The following is a 20091-nucleotide window of genomic DNA, read 5'->3' as shown; positions in this document are numbered from 1 at the left end:
TAACTTTCGAAGTCACTTTAGCTGGAAAAAGCTGGCCCTGACCACTGAATTTATTTGGTTGTCAAACTTCAGGTCGGACTCAAAAAGAAACCACAGATTTTTAACCTAAGAGTGATTGATTGTTTGACTGAAAGCTCTGTATTTGTCAGTCTGCGGTTTGGAGCCAAACAGGGTGACCCATGTCTTGTTTCCATTCAACTGAAAAAAAATTTCATCCATCCATTCTCTAATATCCATCTAAATATGCTAGCAGGGAAGAAAAAAAAAATCACTACCAGAGTCTAATGGAAGCAGGTTAAGAGAAAATAAAACTGGACCCAGGATCGAACCCTGTGGCACCCCACAGGTGATTGGCACTGCAAGGGAAGAAATTCTCCAATTTCTACAGATATACTACTATTTGAAAGATACGACTCAAACCACTCTAAGGCAGTATCACAGATGCTAACCTTGTTATTAAATCTTTTAAACAAAATACTATGGTCCATAGTGTCAAAAGCTGTGCTTAAATCCAACAGAACAAGGACTGCACAGTTTCCAGAGTCAACTGATAACAAAATATAATTTGTCACTTTTAATAGGGCAGACTCAGTACTGTGCTTAGCTCTAAAGGAGCTGTATGCAAGAAATTTATTTAAATTAATCATAAATTAGTTGAATGTATATTGAAATCACCAACAATTAAAAGGTTTTCTCTTCTTGAGAATATATCAGGTAAATATTGTGAGAAGTCTCTTAAAAAAGTCACTTTTAGAGTTTGGTGGTCTATATATCAATGCAATGAGCAGAGGACATGAGGATCGACTTTGCATAACATAGCCTCAAAACTGTCATAACTATCTACTGATAAAAGCATTCACTTGATAAAAAAAAAAATCCACCACCCTTCCTTAACTTTCTAGGGCAGCTGAAAAAGCCACAGTTCATGGGAAGAAGTTCTGTAAAGGGGTTTAGATCAGTTTAAACAGTTTCAGTGTGCCAAGTTTTGGTAATAAACATTAAATTCAGATTATTTGAGAATGTTTTGTTCACTACTGATCTTGCTGATTTTATAGCCACCGGTTTTTGTCTTGCTCTTCCACAGAGTAAGAAGACTTAGAGAGAGACTGAAGATAGTAGGTTTGTGCCGAGTTTCAGAGCGATTGTTCATTTGCAGAAAGTCTGAAGTTGTATACAGTATTTAATTTGCATAATGATGGCGAGAGATAAATAAACACTGGAATATCGTTCACTATTCAAGGTGGCGATCGACCATACACTATAAAAAAAAAATATTGTTGGTTTAACTGAAAAACTGAAGTAACCTGGTTGCCTTAACTTTAAGTTCATTGAAATTGAAAAATTTAGTTAATACAATGAAGGAGATTGATTTAATAATCTGAAACTCAAAATATTATGTTATCTGAAGTCTGAACCACGTAAATCAAGTTGATTTGACAGAAAAAAAAAACCGTTGTGATAACAAATCATGAACTTTTTTTTTTACAGTGTAGGGTGAACAAAGAAAAAGATCATAGTCACTCACTAAATCTAAAATTTAATCCAAGGGAAGTGCATACAGCTGCGAGAAAAAACGCCTGAGGACAGCATTTCCAATTTTAACCCTTTAGGCGCCAGAGGTTTTTTGCCTAAAACGTTCGATTTTGACATCTTCATTTCAAAAGACTATATCTTAAAAGTGAAACAAGATGGATACTTTCTGTGAATTAGAGAAATATTAAGGATGACCCAAAGTTTATGTAGGGATTAAATTTCCCCATCTAGTTTGCATATTATGACGTCATATGGTGGCAGCAATCTTGGATTATAGAATTTTCATTGAAAGTCACATGTTTAAATAATAAAATGCAGCACGTCTTTCCCCCCAAAATGTCCATCACCTTCTGTATGCTACAGTATATTGCACAATATACCCTGTAGTACGGTTCAAGGAGGGTGATGTAAGAAGACAAGGGGCCGGCGAATACTGGAGCTCGTGTGCTTTATTAGATAAACAAGTAATAATCTTTCCTCAGCACACTTCACAATAACTCAGTCACAACAGAACAAACTCTTTCCCGCTGATTCACAGCTTCCTTCGACGTAGCACTCTCCCCACTGTTTACAGCTTTCTTTAGATTCCGATCAGGATCAATGAACAGCTCCAGTTCAGCACACGGGCACACAAGCTCCAGTCTCTCTCTGTCTGATGCGTCCAACTGGCCCGCTTAAATACTCTCCCAACGCCAATCACTGAAATCACAGACAGGTGTTTATCATTTGAACTTGACCCGCTTACTTCCCGCTCGACTCCTCCCCCGCGCTGAACCACGCCCCCCATACCACATACCCCTATCTGTACTATGAATACTTCGACCTCGTCTAACGTACCCAGTGATAATAGACAAAGTCTCCACCACAATACTGTCACCGCGATTCTGGAGAGACTCACTCTCACACTAGCTCCGCTTTTGATCGCACTGATTCAATGCGCTGTAATTCGACGATTTTGTATGGACGCATGACGTTTTTTTTGAGTCGGGATGAAGTATGACATGTCTGCCATCTAGTGAAGGGGAGGTCGAATGAAATTTGATACCCAATTTGACAAAAACGGCCGTTTTATTCAGTGCCGCATCTTGTCGAGTAAACTCGACTTTTGGTGCCAAGAGGGTTAATCCACAAACACAAGACAAAGAGTAGGTCCGATGGAAATCGACGATTTCAGCTCTTTGTAAATCCTAACATAATATTTTGAGTTTCAGATTATTAAATCAATCTCTTAAAGTTTTAAGGCAACCAGGTTACTTCATTTTTTCAGTTAAACCAACAATATTGTTTTTTTTACAGTGTATGGTCGATCGCCACCTGGAATAGTGAACGATATTCCAGTGTTTATTTATCTCACGGCATCATTATGCGAATTAAATATACAACTTCAGACTTTCAGCGGGAATAACCAATGGCCCAGTGTCTTAAAGGGTTAGTTCACCCAAAAATGAAAATTCTGTCAGTATTTACTCACCCTCATGTTGTTCCAACCCCGTAAGACCTTCGTTCATCTTCGGAACACAAATTAAGATATTTAAGATATTAAGATCGCTCCTGCATACAGTCCATAGGCTTCTTGAGGGACTGGCTCTTGCTGTCCTCGAAAAGTCATTAAAGACATCGTTAAAATAGTCCAAGTGACTACAGGGGCTCAATCTTAAGTTTATCAAACGACGAGAACACTTTTGTGCGCAAAAAAAAACAAACAAAAATTACGACTTTATTTCAACTATTCGTTTATTTCTCCCTCTGCGCGAGTCAGGTTACTAGTTTAATAGCGTAAGCTTCTGTTATTGTACGTCACACGCATCACACACACATGACCAGCGTCGGCCAATAGTGAGCCTACGTGTGACGTAGCTCTACGCAATCACACTACGTTAACTGACTTACAGGCTCATAGAGAAGGAAGTGAATAGTTGAAATAAAGTCGTTATTTTTGTTGTTTTTTTGCGCACAAAAGTGTTCTCGTCGTTTGATAAACTTAAGATTGAGCCCCTGTAGTCACTTGGACTATTTTAACGATGTCTTTAATGACTTTTCGGGGACAGCAAGAGCCAGTCCCTCAAGAAGCCTATGGACTGTATGCAGGAGCGATCTTAATATCTTAAATATCTTAATTTGTGTTCCGAAGATGAACGAAGGTCTTACGGGGTTGGAACAACATGAGGGTGAGTAAATACTGACAGAATTGGCATTTTTGGGTGAACTAACCCTTTAACACAATGTGACCCAGGAGATATTCGTCCTTACTTGTAGATAGAGGGTGGTGATGGCGCAGTGGATAAGACACATGCCTTTGGTGTGAGAGACCCTGGTTCGAATCCACTGCGAGACACCAATGTGTCCCTGAGCAAGACACTTAACCCCTAGTTTCTCCAGAGGCGCGCGACCTCTGACATATATAGCAATTGGAAGTCGCTTTGGATAAAAGCGTCAGCTAAATGAATAAATGTTAGATCCAATGTAAAACGACGATGGCCTCTTTATGGCGCAGTAACAGCAGTGATCTGTGACCCAGTACTGTTACTCAAAGCAGGACTTCGTATCATCCAGGGATATTCTTCCCAGATTTACTGGAGAAAAAAACAACTGGAACTGGGATCTGTACTGTGGGAATCATTCAAAGAGTGTTTCAACTGCGGAAAAACGTCAATAAAACTCTAGTAAACGAATGAATCAAATAGCAAGCTTGTGAATTAAATGAATTGGTCAATACCTATCCTTACACTACAGTACGGCTGCCATATTGGCATTGACCTTTGACCTGTATGTTTCACAAATAACCATGAGCAACAACTTACACTTGGAATGAGCTGCCCAACTCGTGGTTCTCCGTCCTTGTTTTTTGTTTTAATCTGTTTGTTTCTCCGCTCCTTTGGCCTAATGCAATAAGTAAGCTGATTGCACACGTCGTACTCTCAGCAGATGCGATACGGCATCATTTTCACATAATCTGCAGCAGGGAAATGTGCACATTCAGACTTTTCCTTCTGGATCGCATTAGTGTGATTTGTGTTTGCAACTGATTGAAAACAAATACATCAATCAACACCACTTTTTCGTTTTTTTGCCGTCCTTAATAAGTTCGGCTGTCAATCGGAAAATAAACAGTTGTTTGTTGAAAAGTCCAATTGCCAACGTGAAGACGGAAATGTGAAACAGACGCTTTAGAACTAATAACATTGAATTAATACGCACTTTCTTATCTAATGAAACAGTGCCTGTGTAGAGTAAGGTGACAGAAGTATCGGCGATTTTTTGTTTTGAGTGAAACAGCTTGAAAAGTTTTCACATTTTCTCAGATGCTGTGCCAAGAACAAGATCCGAGCCCAGGAGAGGAGACCGAGATGCGCTTTAGTTCATTATATTGTGTTTTAATTGGAAAATATATGGCTAGAAGAACATGTGTGTGGCAGATTTGGAGAACAGTGATATTCAGCGACCTCTTGCTACCCTGTAAATGTTTATAGCAGGTTAAATTAAAGATCCGTGGTGAATACTTCACACGAGGTGCTATGAGTGTAACAACATGCTACTTGGCTTTTTTGCCTTTGATATTAAACCAACTCATCCATGTATGTACTTGGCTCTATCTCTCTGTTGCGTAGAAGTGTTGAATAGAGTTGTTGTTGTTAAGTTTGTGGGGCAGCAGACGTTTGCTGGGAAATAACATGAGTTCAGTCCCTGTAACGCAAGTCGGTTCACTATTTGCTTGAATGAGGAAGAAATAAACCAAAATGGTCAAAATTGTCAAAAAATAAAAATGAAGAGCAGCTGAATTTATACATAAAATTAATTTATGCACATACATATTCAATAATAAAGCCATTGGGAGTGTTGTTAGTGTGAACTAAAACTAATACTTACAATTGTTTTCACAAAAATAAAGCTGAAATAAATACAAAATGACTTGAAAATAACTTTAGGCTGACGTACTAAAATTACGAAACTTCAAATTTAAATAAAAAAAAAACTAATAGCTAATAAAATGACAAACTGTGTTGATTACTAAAACTTTACAAATAAAAACTAAGAACATAAAAATAAAAGCTCATGATTAAAAATATGATTAAATATTAATAAATGAATGTTAATATGTGAATAAATACTATAAATAACGTGTTAAATGACAAATAACACTGCGTAGCCACCTTGTGAAGTGCTGTCAAAACAGAGAATTTAAAAAAAGGGGGAAATAAAATGGGAATTCATGTTATTTGAAAACCGTATAACAATGAGCAAAAAAAAAACAGTGTTCATTTATCTTGTATATACTTGGAGTTGACATAGCTTATGTTTGATTGTTTATGTTGAATTTTTTTTTCTTTTATTATTATTTGTTGAAGCCACAACAAAATAAAAGGTTGTGGTGCACGAAGGGGCGGGCGGAAGCAAGGACTTTACAATCAAATGAGGGATCTCTCCTGAGCATCCGCTCGGATAATGCGACAACAGCCACACACACCGGCGTCAGTGCACTCGCAACACACACGGAGCGCGATGAGGGATTATTTAGGCCATTTATAAGGGCCAATGGAGGAAATTTGGCTACGACACAAGGTTACACCCCTACTCTTTACAAGCAAGCGAGCGAATTTTATTTATTTAGGACTTTTTCCAAACAAATCAATGCAGTTCAAAGTGATTCACAAACAATAGATAGTAGACCAGTAAAATTAGTTTATAAGGATTAACTAAGGCATAAAATAAGTAAAAACAAAGAAAAAATATAAAAAGCATTATACAGGCAGATGAGACTAAAGTAGTATGTTTTTAATTTAGATTTAAAACTATATATATTTTCAGCTGTCTTCGTTAGCATAGCAGCTAAAAGCGGCATCACTGAATCTTTTAGTTCTACTTTGTGGTACTATTACAAGACAAGAGTCCTTACAGGGTCATATTCTGGTGTTAGAAGATGTGCCAGTGGGTTTTTTAATGAGCACATAGAGTCAGGACCTCAGTTTACCGCCTCTTCTGAAGGTGTAGCGTCCCCATCACTATACTGGGGCGTTAGGACCCAGACAGATAACACTGGGTTTCCCAGGTCTCCAATCCAGACTGACCAGACTCAACCCTGCTTCAGTGGGGCTGTGGCACTAATGAAGGGTCTATGTGCATGGTATAATTGCATATATTCTCAATAATGACAATTATTTCTCAAGAAAACACCTGATTTTTAAAGACAAGTTTTGGTAACGCTTTACTTGAAGGGGTGTGCATAAAACTGACACGACACCTTCATAACCATGACATGACATATGTCTTGAATATGAAGTAGGGTTTATGCACGTTTATGACAACTGTCATTAAGTATCATTCGCTCAGTTATGACATTTTGAATGCAAATATGACATTAAGATGTCTTTGTTATGACATCTTGACATAAACCAATACATCATAACCTGCCAGTGTCTTCGTCACGACAACTTGACATAAATTTAAGTTAAACTGTCATGTGGTTGGCTTTGACATTGGCTGTCATGAGGCCATGCACTGTAAAAATGAATATGCTTTATCTAATCAAACAAATTGTGGCAACAGATTACAAGCTATATTATTAATTAAATGTAACAAATTAGAATTGAGTAACAATTAATCAAATTAATTTGTTGAAAGTTAACCATTTAAAATGAGTAAAACTTACAACAACAACAACAACCAAAAAAACAAACAAACATAAATTTAAGTGACCGTTATGGTGATTGGTGTTTGTTTTAGGTTTGTTTTAAAATGACGGTTTTCTCCTTCAGTGATTCTGCTCGTTAACATCAGGTGTCTTCAGTGTTGTCAACTAAATAGTTCTTAATTAATCTAGTGAGATATTTTTTTATAAATTTGTTTTGGTGTAAACTTTACTCATTTAAAATGGTTAACTTTTAAGGAATAATTTGATTTAATTATTACTCAATTCTAATTTGTATATTTTTCATGTCCTCAACTATCGGAACCAGACCAGTCTAGGACAATTCTTTGGACTCTCTAGATCAATAATTATCAAAAAAAGTTGAACTTTGTCATTTGTTTTGCTATAACAGGGTCATTTACAAAAGGGGGCATGACAAAATGCACCCAAAAGCCTATAAATCCTAAAGGAAAAGTCAGAACTTCACAAAAATTGATGAGCACATGTGTCATAACAAGCATATTCAACAAGCATGCAAAGTTTCATGGAGATCGGACTATAGGTGGCGCTATAACTGTTAAAAATGTTAAAAACAATATATACCCTATAGTAAATTGCCATTATTGAATCTTAAAACTTAATGTCTTTTGATGCTTTTGTGCTTAAAGGCCTTAAAGGCCTAAACTGCTTGAACCCCGCTAAATGCTGCTTGCAGCTTTAATTGAATTTGTCATTAAAATGTTATAATGTCTTCATGACAGCCAATGTCAAAACCAACCACCTGACAGTTTAATGTAATGTTAACCAATAAAGCTAGGTGCTTTCTTAAGTTTGATCATTAATCTGCTATGTCATGTATATGACAGGTTGTGTTGTCTTAGTAAAGTCAAGTTGTCATAACAAAGACACTGACAGGTTATGATGTATTGGTTTAGGTCAAGGTGTCATAACAAAGACATCTCAAACAATGTCATATTTGCATTAAAAATGTCATAACTGAGCGAATGACACTTAATGACAGTTGTCACAAACATGCATTAAACATAACATACGTCATGTCATGATTATGAAGGTGTCATGTCAGTCTTATGCACACCCCTTCAAGTAAAGTACGCATTACACATGTCTCTGGTTCAGTCCAAGACCTAATAAATGAGCTTACTTCTAGATCTTTACAGTATATCTGTTTTATTAACATATCAAAACTGCCCCAAGCTAAACATTCACACCATTGCATTACCTGATTTAAGAAATGCCACCGATGTGATTTAGTGTTGACCTAATAAATGATTTTTATATGCTTGCGCATGGACAAAAATGAGATCGCTTCCTGCAGTTTAAACACTGAAACCAATGTTTTGGTAAACAGACGCCTCAGTGCAAGACGTCATGGAAATAAACTGGCTGGAAGTGATAAATGTGTCGAACTGAAGGTGTACGGCAGGACAGTCCGGCCGGTCTGGAGCCGCACAACCATCGTGTCCAGAGACCGTTAAATCATCACCGACGTGCTTTGATCTGACAAAATACTCCACCTCCCTTCACATTCTCAGCGTCCTCTCAGTACATTGTTATACGTCGCAAAATATTGTCTCAGCTGCATTGCTTCTGATCTGATGTCACCTGGGCGTCGTAAAAAAGCCAACACCTTTTTTGTTAACGGCTTTATTCAAACGTTGCAAAGGAGATGATTGCTGAATCTGAAATGATAAATGATTTTTTTTTAAATGTTTGTTTGATCAGTCCATCTCTTAAAGTTTTTGTTGGTTAGTTTTCCAGAATAACAAACAGTGGATTCCAGGGACATTTTATGGCACGGCTACGTGAACTGCTGCGTCACGAAAACAGATCAAAACACTCAGAACAGCAGGCTATAATGAGCTTACTGACCGCTCTCAGGATTTAAAACTTTATTTTCTTTTGTCTCCTTCAATATGTCTACAGGTTGCGTGTCTGACTCACATCGCTGCCAACTACCTCAACGCTGGTTTAGAGGCCAGGCGATGGGGAACTGCCCATGGGAGCATTGTCCCATATCAGGTACCTTTAAATATTTCCACATATACTCCCATTTATAACATAAACTTAAAGTTTTAATGCTTTGTAGGAATCTTTGCTGCCTATGATATCTCAATGGCAAATGTTGAAAGATTAAAAATGGAGTCATTCGGGGCGTCGCTCCCTAGGCCCTTTTTAGTGGCGCTTCAGTCTTGTTATAATCAGATTCAGCGCGTTCTTCATCTTCAATGAAGAGGACAGTGTGTGTGTATGTTCATATGAGCCTCATTGGTCTGTCACTGCTCATCAATGTCAGAATATTTGAGATGACCAATCAAATCAAAGTAGGCGGGCTTTATGTTCACAAATTTTAACAGTGATAAGACTCGAGATAAGATGCAGCCTATGTAAGTAGCTAAACTTTTTAAATTTCATATTTGACATTTTTTAGGTCATAAATGTTAAACGAATGACAAAAAATACTCAGGCAAACTAATATACCGGTTTACCAGTTTTGTCTAAATTCGCCAGCTGAACATAGGCCTATGTAACGTGACACGTGTAATGTAATAATTAGTTTACTGTTATTGTGAGGGGACAAGAAACATTAACAAAGCTGTTTTCATCATTTTAGGCACAAGAGTAATAATGAATGTATACATATTGAGAATATAATACAAATTGTAGCCTTTGGTACATTAAAATAGCTCAGCCTTCGGAGGGGAAGAGAAAGGGATGAAGAGACTGAGGAAAAAAGAAAGAGTGATGGAGATGAGGAGAGAGCAAATAGTCTACTGACATAGTTTTAAAGCGATTTCTTAAACTTTTTTTGGTCTTTAAATGTCTTGAAATGCACATATCAGAGAAATAAAAAATTTGAAGCCCCTACCAACCTCAAATTTAGGACCTCTTTGATTATAAAGCCCTGTCTACGGCCCTGTATTAGTCATAAGATCAATACTGAATGTGTAGCCTATACATATTCAGATTTCGAAAGTGAATGCATTTAATAAACTTAATTACCTAGCTTTAGTAGCTTTCAGTAAATAAACACGTCTGAAAAAAATTGAATCAGTTGACCCTATGTTTACTTTCTTCACTGAGAGATAAAAATGAAAAGCCTATATCAGTCAAAGCTCAGCTTTAGGAGGGGAAGAGACAGGGCAAGATAAAAACAAAGTGAAAAAGAGGGTGATGCTGATGAGGAGAGAGACATAATCAGCTGTGAACTGACATGTTTTTTTGGACTTCAAAACATCTTAAAATACACATTTGTAGATCAGAGAAATTAAAATGTTCTTTTTGGAAACCCTGAAAACCCTTCTAACTAACCTACCTCACATTCAGGACCACAGTGATTTTTAAACCCTGCCTTTGCATGCTAATGAAAATGGTTAATAGTGAGCATTAGATCCTAAACTAAAGTGTTTTTTTTCTTAATTGGGGACTTAGCCCCCCTAAAATGAAAATCCTAGTGACGCCCCTGGAGTCATCTAATTTTAAATTTAATTCAAATAGCACCTATTGTGCTTTTTTTTTACCTTTTTATATAATGTTGCTTTTTGAACATGAAAAAAGGTTAACTGTGCGTTCACACCGGGCGTGAATAGCACGTCAAATTCGTGCCTGGCGAGCCTAGTTTGACGCTTGACCACTTTGTGTTAATTCGCGTGTCAAGAGCGAACCTGACGCGAGTAAAATAAAAAGTTTGAAGCGAAATTTACGCACGTCTCGCGCGTCAAAAAACCGAAACCCGTTGGCGGCCATCTTTGTTTTTGTTGATCGAGCATTCATCGAGAGATTTACCGCACTGTATTCGCTCTGGAGAGCTAGAACAGCGACGTGGGGATCATCGTGGCCCATTTTTTTGTCCACCGGACCCTTCGGAGGTGAACCGTTTGGCGAGTTACACCATTTGCTCGCTCCAGGAGCTGCGCCTGGATGACGGCCGCTGTCAGCGGTACTTCCGCCTGTCCCGCGTCCAGTTTGATGACCTGTTGTCCCGCATCGGAGCGAGGATCACCCTCATCCACCTAATCTAGCTGTCATTTATTTTTTTCAACTCGGGCGACAGACGCGAATTCGCGTCAAACGCGTGAATGCACAAATGGCACTAACTAAATCATTCACGCTTAACGCGGCAGACGCTCAATTCGCGTGAACTTGACGCGCGAATGAGGCATATTGAGCGTCTTCCGCGCCGCGCTCCACGCCTCATTCGCGCCCTGCAGGAATTTTTACGCGTGTAACGCGTCTTTGCATTGACTTAACATTGAAATCGTTCGCGCCTGACACTCTATTTGCGTCCGGTGTGAACGCACAATTAGAAACTTACAAAACACAAAGTCACTCCAAAGGGAGTTAATATTATTATTAGGCACTGTTTCCTGAAACTCCCTGAAACACCTCCATTGTAGTTTTGAGTTTTGAACACGTCATAATATTCTTATTTAAATAATTCCAGACCAAGGCATATGCAAAATGAAGGAACAAGGCCTGGTTGAGTTAGTTAGTAGTGTGTTGAAACTCACAGTTCTGGTAAGGGGCGGGACATTTCCCAAACATGTTTGAAACGCTTGACCAATCACAACATACTTGTGCAGCCGACCAATCAGAGCACAGTGTGCTCTTCAAAAAGAGGGGCTTCATAGAGACGGGAACTAAACAGAGAGTTACTGACCGACTGGGAAGAGAGGAGCTGCAACAATAGCCCTACTCGGACGGATTCGTTTTTCCAGCGGGACATTAGAGATATTTGTGTTTCAGACGTATTTTAACTTCGTACTTTCGAAGTCTATGTTTTTCTCACACAACCTCAGTTAAAATTCCAGGGCAAATTAACTACTGCGTTTTGGCTAACTCAAACGAATCCCACCGATTGCCCTAATTGCCGATATCGTATTATACTAACGCTTCTCCTCATGTGTTTTTTGACCTAGATGAGCTACCGTTTGCACAACAATCTTCTGCATGCTTTCATTTCATTTCAACAGGGATGGTATTTGAAGAAAACATTTCATTATAAAATTAATAAATAAAGCTAAATCGCAGTAATGGCGAAGAATACTAGTTATTTTAATATCAGTTTTAACATGTGTCGGGTAAACACTAGGGCTGGGTAATAAATATCGATTTCTCGATATTAATCGATTCTCATTTTTACAAACCGATATCGATTCTTAAATCTCAAGAATCGATTAGTCATCCTGTTTCATTTTATGAATGAGACATTGTATCGCGGCTGCGCGCATCCAACAAATCGCAATAATCTTTGTCCTTTGTTACTATTGATATGACACAAAGTCTCAATTTTCAAATTACGTCCATTTTCTTTAGAAACTCAAAAACATAAATAGCGTTTTGCCGTTTTGGCGCTGTGGCGTGAGATCGCTCTGGCTCAGCTCAAGAGAAGCAGCAGCGCTGATCTCTCTTCCTGCTTAATAATACCCGTCACAGTGCGAAATAAACATGAACGAGCATCTGAAAGTGTGTTAAAGATAGAGTACAACTTATCTAAATCCGTATCATGTCACATTGATTCGCTCAATCAGCGTTTCAACCGTGGAAAGACGTCAATTAAACAGCTTGTAATCAATGTCATGTATAGTCACATTTACCTCAGAAAACCCACATAAACTCGTTAGTCCACACTCGTTAGTATTCTTCAATATTTAATGCATATTTGAATAAATCTGGCAAGTTTTTATGACAGCCACCATTTAAATGTTTATATTTCATATAATCTTCTTATTATAAAAATAAATAAAAGTGTAATTTAAGTGTTTGTATAGCTACAAAACAGTTAATTATTACCTTCATATTAGGCTAATGACGCCTAGTAGGCTACAACTAGACTATATTTATAGACCATAGTTTACAGCATTTAAGAGATTTGATTCCCTTGAGAAAAATTGCCATTTATTGTAACTGATATCCAAAATAATCGATATTGAATCGAATCGAATCGTAATCGAAATCGAATCGAATTGCAAGCTTGTGAATCGAAATCGAATCGAATTGTTAAATTTGTCTCAATAGCCTAGTAAACACTACACGATTTTAAAACGTTGGGCTGAACTGTGCGGTTCTCATGAATTGCTGTCTGTGAAATCAGGAGTTGTTGAGCTGTTCACACCACACGACACACACGTGATTGATCCGCAACAGGAGGTAACGCACTACACCAGTTGTCAACAACTCTGTCACCCAACGATTCGATCTTGTCTACAAACCACGTTTTGTCACGAAAAATCACACGATAAAACGAACCAGAAATGACGCGAAACAGCACGTGCGCCAATACCCAGCGACGAATACTGACCTCAACCCATGCCTTGCTCTGATTGGCTGTAGCTCATGACATCACGTGTTGAGTCCGGTGATAGCTGTAGATATGCTAGATGTTTATCCTGGGCTCGGTGAGCGTCTTTGATTCGTTGTTGGCTCTTTCACTAACAGATTGGAGAGCGTTCATCGCCCGCTAATCCCCCGCGATTTGTCTGCGAGCTCAGCGATTTGCAAATCGGGCTTAAATCAGGCTTAAAATCATGTAGTGTAAACTAGGCTTAAGGTACATTAAGTCTCTGCTCACTTATGTGGGCTTATTATAAACAGACACTTCTGTAAAGTCATTTGAAGTCTATTTAAAATCAATAACTCAAGTAAAAGCATATACTTCATACATGCACAGCCGATGACCTTCTGTAACGCCCACTGAAAACACACACTACCTCTTCTGTAATAAAACACAGAGATGTTGGTCCTGCTCGAATCATGAACATGAACTCACAGACGTCGGGTGAGAAGACTTGTAACTCAAACTGTCTTCGGAAAACCAGTACCGTCTAAATTGTGTGTTTTTTTTTATCATTCAAGCATGAGAACCCCAAAAACAAAATCAAGACGTACAAGGGCATGAAATTGCCTCTTTAATTTAATTTTCAAGTAAAAAAGACAATTTTGATCTTAGGCCCTTATTGCTTATTTATCGTTATCATTTGTTTGCTCTGATGAGTCAATACATGGCAACGAAGCCACAATGTTATGCCTGTGTGTCGGTCCAGCACTCCTCTGCTGTGAGTAACGATGTTTTAGAAAAGACTGACCAGTGCATGCAAACATTTGTTTGACCGGTGCATACGTTTGACCAGTGCACACAAACATACAAACCGCTGTTTGTTTTTGACAATTATTCTTGGGGAGGATTTTTTTTTGTTGTTGATAATTTGATTGAATTTTTGTCGGATGACGACATCTCTGGTATTGATTGTGTTCGCTCTGCCACGTCTTCATCCACTCTCATGGAGGAAAACAGACTCAGTTTATTTAACAATGTTGATTTTTCTGTTTGTTTACCCAAGTGATTAATACAAATAAACTGCTTAATGTGTAATTATTTTCTGGAGGTGCTTGTACTCATGTGGTGATTGTTGTTGTTAGTATTAGCCTCATTTGAGATGGCAGTCGGCTCAGTTTTAAAGCACATGAGGGTGGCTACATGCATACGGAGTGAAACAAGAGCTGTCAAGTCAGGAAACTCACACGTCTCGTAGTAGGCCAGCAATCTATGGAAGCAAAGAAAATATTATATTCACACTCTCAGTGTCCGTGAAGTGGATTATTTAGAAATATTGCTGCTGGTACATGAACAAGTAACCCAATTTATTTGTTTTTTTACTCCTTCTATATTTAGTTTAATAAAAACATCATCACGTATTCTCGTATGAGATTATGCCGTCAGAGTGATCACACATCTCATACACATAAAAAGAAATATTCATATTAGGGCAGTCAAACGATTAATCGCGATTAATCGCATCCAAAATAAAAGTTTGTGTGTACATAATATATGTGGGTGCACTGTGTATAATTATTTTGTATATATAAATAACATATTATATATATATATATATATATATATATATACAAAATAATTATACACAGTGCACCCACATATATTATGTACACACAAACTTTTATTTTGGATGCGATTAATCGCGATTAATCGTTTGACTGTATACTGTATATAGATTTATATAGAATTTATATTAAATATATATTCTTTATATATAAATAGTATATATATATATATATATATATATATATATAAAGAATATATATTTAATATAAATTCTATATAAATCTATATACAGTATACACATGAAAAATTTCTTAAATATATACAAGCATGTGTGTGTATTTACATATATAAAATAATTATACACAGTGCACCCACATATATTATGTAAACACAAACTTTTATTTTGGATGCGATTAATCACGATTAATCGTTTGACAGCAATATATTTATATATATTTTTAAAGAGTAACTAAACCCTAAACCAACTTTTTTTAGTTAATGATCTGTAAGAATGGATCTTTATTAAAACCAGTCATTGATTCGAGTAACTTTTTTGACATTTGTTTAAAGTGTTTTATTTCTACAATATATGGTGTAAAAACGGCTTAGTGTTGCCCTCTTCAGGTTGAACGGTGGCTACTGCAGATGAATTTTCCTATTGGATGTTCCGCACTTCATGACGTACTCAGGTTTCAGCTCACCACGCTCCAAGCGACGGTGTAAAAACCAGCTTATTTCGTCAAAACCACGGTAGGGAGTCAGGAATTGGAATTGCGAGTATTGAAAACGATCAGGATAGAGTGTTTTAGCATCTATTTCATCCCCTCTATCTCCCACTTTTTCAGCATTTTTCAAATATTGCCAATGGGTGGAGTCAGGCTCTGACCAGGGGTTTAGTTACCCTTTAATAATAATATTAGGGTTAACTGATATGAGTTGACATGTCGGAAGGTGGTTTCCTATGGCAAGCCGTTTTAACTTTTATTCATTTCCAGGATATGAATTCTTGATATCAACAATTTAATTGCTGATATCTGTAATTGTATTTTCACTAGTGAAATGTCACCATAGGCTGCCATTCAAAATCAATTGTTGATATCAAGAATCAAGTTTTTACTAGTAGAAATATCATTTTTGATATCAATAATTACATTTTTACTAATAAAAATGTAAATTCCTGATATCAATGGTTACTGTGTCACTAGTTGAAATGTCTATTTTTGATATCAACAATTCAATTGACTTTATGCCCAGCTGCACTACTTCCTGAACTTAAGCCAGCTCCTTTGTTTCCTGTCTGCCATTATTGGCCAAGCTTGATTAATTCAGGTGTGTCTGATTATTGTTGCCGTGACTACTGTGGTCAGGCACACCTGAATCAATCAATTTGTCCAATAATGGCAGACAGGAAACAAATGAGCTGGCTGAAGTTCAGGAAGTAGTGCAGCTGGGCATAAAGTCAATTGCTTCTAGGAAAAATGTTCATTTCTTAAATCATGAATGTGATTGTTACTAGTAAGAAAGTTATTTTAGATATCTGAAATAATATTGATATCAGAAATATCAAAAATGAAAATTTTTACTAGTTTCAATTGAATTGTTGATATTAAAACTCCTTAGTATGTTATGATTTGGTGTGATAATACTTTTATTCAGCAAGGATATAAAGAAAATATGAAACAACTTTGATAATAATCATAAATGTTTCTTGAGCATCAGATCATCATATTAGAGGGATTTCTGAAGGATCATGTGACACTGAAGACTGGAGTAATGATGCTAAAAATTCAGCTTTGAACTCAGGAAAAAATTACAGTTCATTATATATAAAAATTAGGGCTGTCAAGCGATTAATCGCATACAAAATAAAAGTTTGTGTTTACATAATATATGTGGGTACATTGTGTATGATTATTTTCTATATATAAATACACACACATGCTTGTATATATTTAAGAAATATTTTCATGTATATACTGTAGATTTATATATAATTTATTTTATATATAAATATAAATATTTTAAGTATTTTTTTCTTAAATATACATGCATGTGTGTGTGTGTATATATATATATATATATATATATATATATAATTATACACAGTGCACCCACATATATAATGTAAACACAAACTTTTATTTTGGATGCGATTAATCGCGATTAATCGTTTGACAGCCCTAATAAAAATAGAAAATGGTTTTACCAAATAACTGCAGCCTTGTTGAGCAGAAAATACTTCTCAAAAACATCTCACCAAACTTTTGAATGCTATAGTTTTAAAAATGTAGGAAAGTGACTAACATCATTTAGCTGTTTACTTGTATGTTTGCTGGCGTGGTGGTCATTTCCGTTTCTCTGATTGGTGGATCCTCTTGTGAAGATTATGGGTAGTGTAGTTCTTCAAAGGGAGTTTGGCTATTTTATTTATATATATTTGTTTCTTTTTAATCACACTGACATGTGGCATCTATACAGCACAGTCACCGCAATAAAACTAGCACAAGCAAATCAAACATGACCCTAGAGGAATAAAGTCTTGTGGTCATAATATTAAAGAACAAAAATCAGTTGGTCAAAACAGTTTACTTTTTGGTTAAGACCAAAGCAGTTCTTAAATGATTCCTCTGTTGTCATTCAATGCAATTCAGTTATTTCATTTAAGTTTAACGAGCTACATCCTTTCATGTTCTCACAGCTGTCCCGGGATAAACATCAGACCCCGTTTTCACGCCACTCGTTCAGATCGCATCATATAGCACGTATCAAACAGGAAGACTGAAGACAGCTTCTGAATTAGTCGTCGGCTCTGGTCGGCAGATGTTCACAGTGTGACGTACAATGTCCTCCGTTTGATTTTGCTCGTTTTTATTGACGCGGGGCGACCAGTGGAACGTCTTGAATGGCTAGGGTGTCGTTTCGCCCACAGCGGGACGCTAAGAACGGTCTTTTTTCAGAAAGTCCTTAAGGCACCATTGGCCAACCACATGGACCTCCGCTCGTTGAAGAAACGTTTATCTCCCTGTTTAGCGGGTGACGTCTCATTTCTTAATTTTTCTAGCTGAAAAGTCTGAAAGTTAAAAGGTTGGTTACGCTTCAGCTCTCTCACATCTATCGTGAGCGCTGGTTGTAGAACAGCATGAGAAAAGAAGCAAAGGTGGGTGGTGAAACGCAAGATTTACGATGAACAAGGGCCTATCTTGTTTTAATTACCTTGTCGTTTTCAAAAGAACTCCTAATCGCTCCCATATTTGTGTTGAAGTGCTGAATGTTTGGCCTGTTCGCTGCTCCACTATAAAGTTGTAGAGTTGAGTTGCGCAACAATAAGTTTTCGAGTGCTGATGGATTTATTACACTGGGAGAATGTCAAGGAGTGACTCCACTGATGTTTGTGAATGATTATGTGATGAGGACAATATTAAGATCACATTTGTACATTATTGAAAGTGTGGTTACCACAATATTGATGAATATACTGTTGACAAAAGACATGTGAAATTGCCTGTAAACAGATGACTTTACTGTCTTTCATTCAAAACAAGCATTTGTGCAAGTTCTTTTAAGTTTGCAAATGAGCAAAATAAATTAGTTCGTCAATACGAATAATTAAAGATATATTTCTCTTTTTTTGTCACTGGAGTTAAAACAGGGGTCTCAAACTCAACTTAACTCGGGGTCGTTGGAGATAGAGTCTGGGTCAGGCCGGGCCGCATCAAGTATTCCACAAAAATAGTATTCAAGGATTCCAAAAAAGGAGCACAACTGAACCAATCTTATCAATCTTTATTATTAATGTTTCTTCTGAACTGTTCCTCTGAAGTTGAACATTCCTTTCTGTATATGATTGGTTCTTCAAGAGCTGTCCTTCTGACAGTTGAAGTTCATTTTACACACTTTCTTTGTGTTTCCTTATAACACATCTTTGTGATACTTATATTTGCTCATGTCCTTTTTATTTTCTTTATACAACACATTAATGATATTAAATGTCTTTTATTTTACTTAGAAAAAAATTATTGCTTTTGAAATACAAATATTTGCCGTCATGTCTGCTTGTCTTATTGAATTCTTTCTACACATGTATAGTGTCTCAGTCAAATTACTGACTTTGCACAAAGCAAACCTTCTTATCAATCTGTTGGACACACATTACAAGCTCAAAATGATTATTCTCACATTGTTTTTGAGCAGGGGTCTCCAACACGCCACTCGCGAGTTACCAGTAACTTGTGGTCTGATTGGTCGAACACATATCACGGTCACATATTTTGCATGCTCAAGTTCGTTATTTCAAATGTAGGCGCTTGTTTGTACTTCGCGGGTGTCTGTGACAACTATTGACAACAAACCCACCGTAAGCTGTCACGAACCTATAGAAAAAATGCCACATGCAACGACGGGCCGCACTAACATTAAACTTTAATGTCAATTACACTCTCAGAGAAAAAGGTGCACAAGCTGTCACTGGGGCTGTACCTTTTCAAAAGTACCTAAAGGGTCCATATTAGCTCATAAAATGTACATAATAGCACCTAAAATGTCCATATTAGCACCTAAAATGTACATAATAGCACCTAAAATGTCCAAATTAGCACCTAAAATGTAGATATTAGCTCCGAAATGTCCATGTTAGCACCTAAAATGTACATAATAGTACCTAAAATGTACATATTAGCAACTAAATGTCCATATTAGCACCTAAATATACATATTAGTACCTAAAATGGACAAAAGTTTTCTCTTTTGAAAAGGTACAGCCCTAGTGATGGCTTTTGTGTAGGGGGCCACAAAATATGGGCCGTGAGTTTGAGACCACTGTGTAAAAGTCACGTTGTTACACTTTGGCTAAGATCCCAATGTCAGTTTTTGGGATTGAAAACCCATTTATTTACAGGTGTGAGTCTCGAAATGTCCTGTTAAACTCACAGTAGCATCGCGAATGCTGTCTGAATACTGAACGTCAAGTCATGTAATCCTCATTTATATAGTGCTTTTAACAATGTAGATTGTTTAAAAGCAGCTTTACAGAGATAAACAAATAATTTAAAGGTGCATTGCGCAACATTTCATGTTA

At 37.0% G+C, this 20091-nt stretch overlaps 1 protein-coding gene across 11 annotated transcripts in view; it reads left to right on the top strand.

The window, feature by feature from the left end:
- sugct (succinyl-CoA:glutarate-CoA transferase) overlaps nt 1-20091 on the top strand; it is a 339439-nt gene that overhangs the window by 64606 nt on the left and 254742 nt on the right. For all 11 annotated transcript variants that reach the window (XR_016149389.1, XR_016149391.1, XR_016149390.1 and 8 more), the window contains one exon: nt 9104-9199. Coding sequence is in view for 7 of the 11 variants with exons in the window: in XM_089125901.1 (XP_088982027.1) it covers nt 9104-9199 (96 nt within the window). In the remaining 4 variants the exon portion in view is untranslated. The remainder of the gene's footprint in view (nt 1-9103; nt 9200-20091) is intronic.

The sequence above is a fragment of the Pimephales promelas genome, chromosome 22, assembly GCF_988280905.1.
Source record: "Pimephales promelas chromosome 22, fPimPro1.hap1.1, whole genome shotgun sequence".
Classification (NCBI taxonomy): Eukaryota; Metazoa; Chordata; class Actinopteri; order Cypriniformes; family Leuciscidae; genus Pimephales; species Pimephales promelas.
Note: the sequence above shows the minus strand (reverse complement) of the source record. Positions and strands in the feature narration are given on the sequence as shown.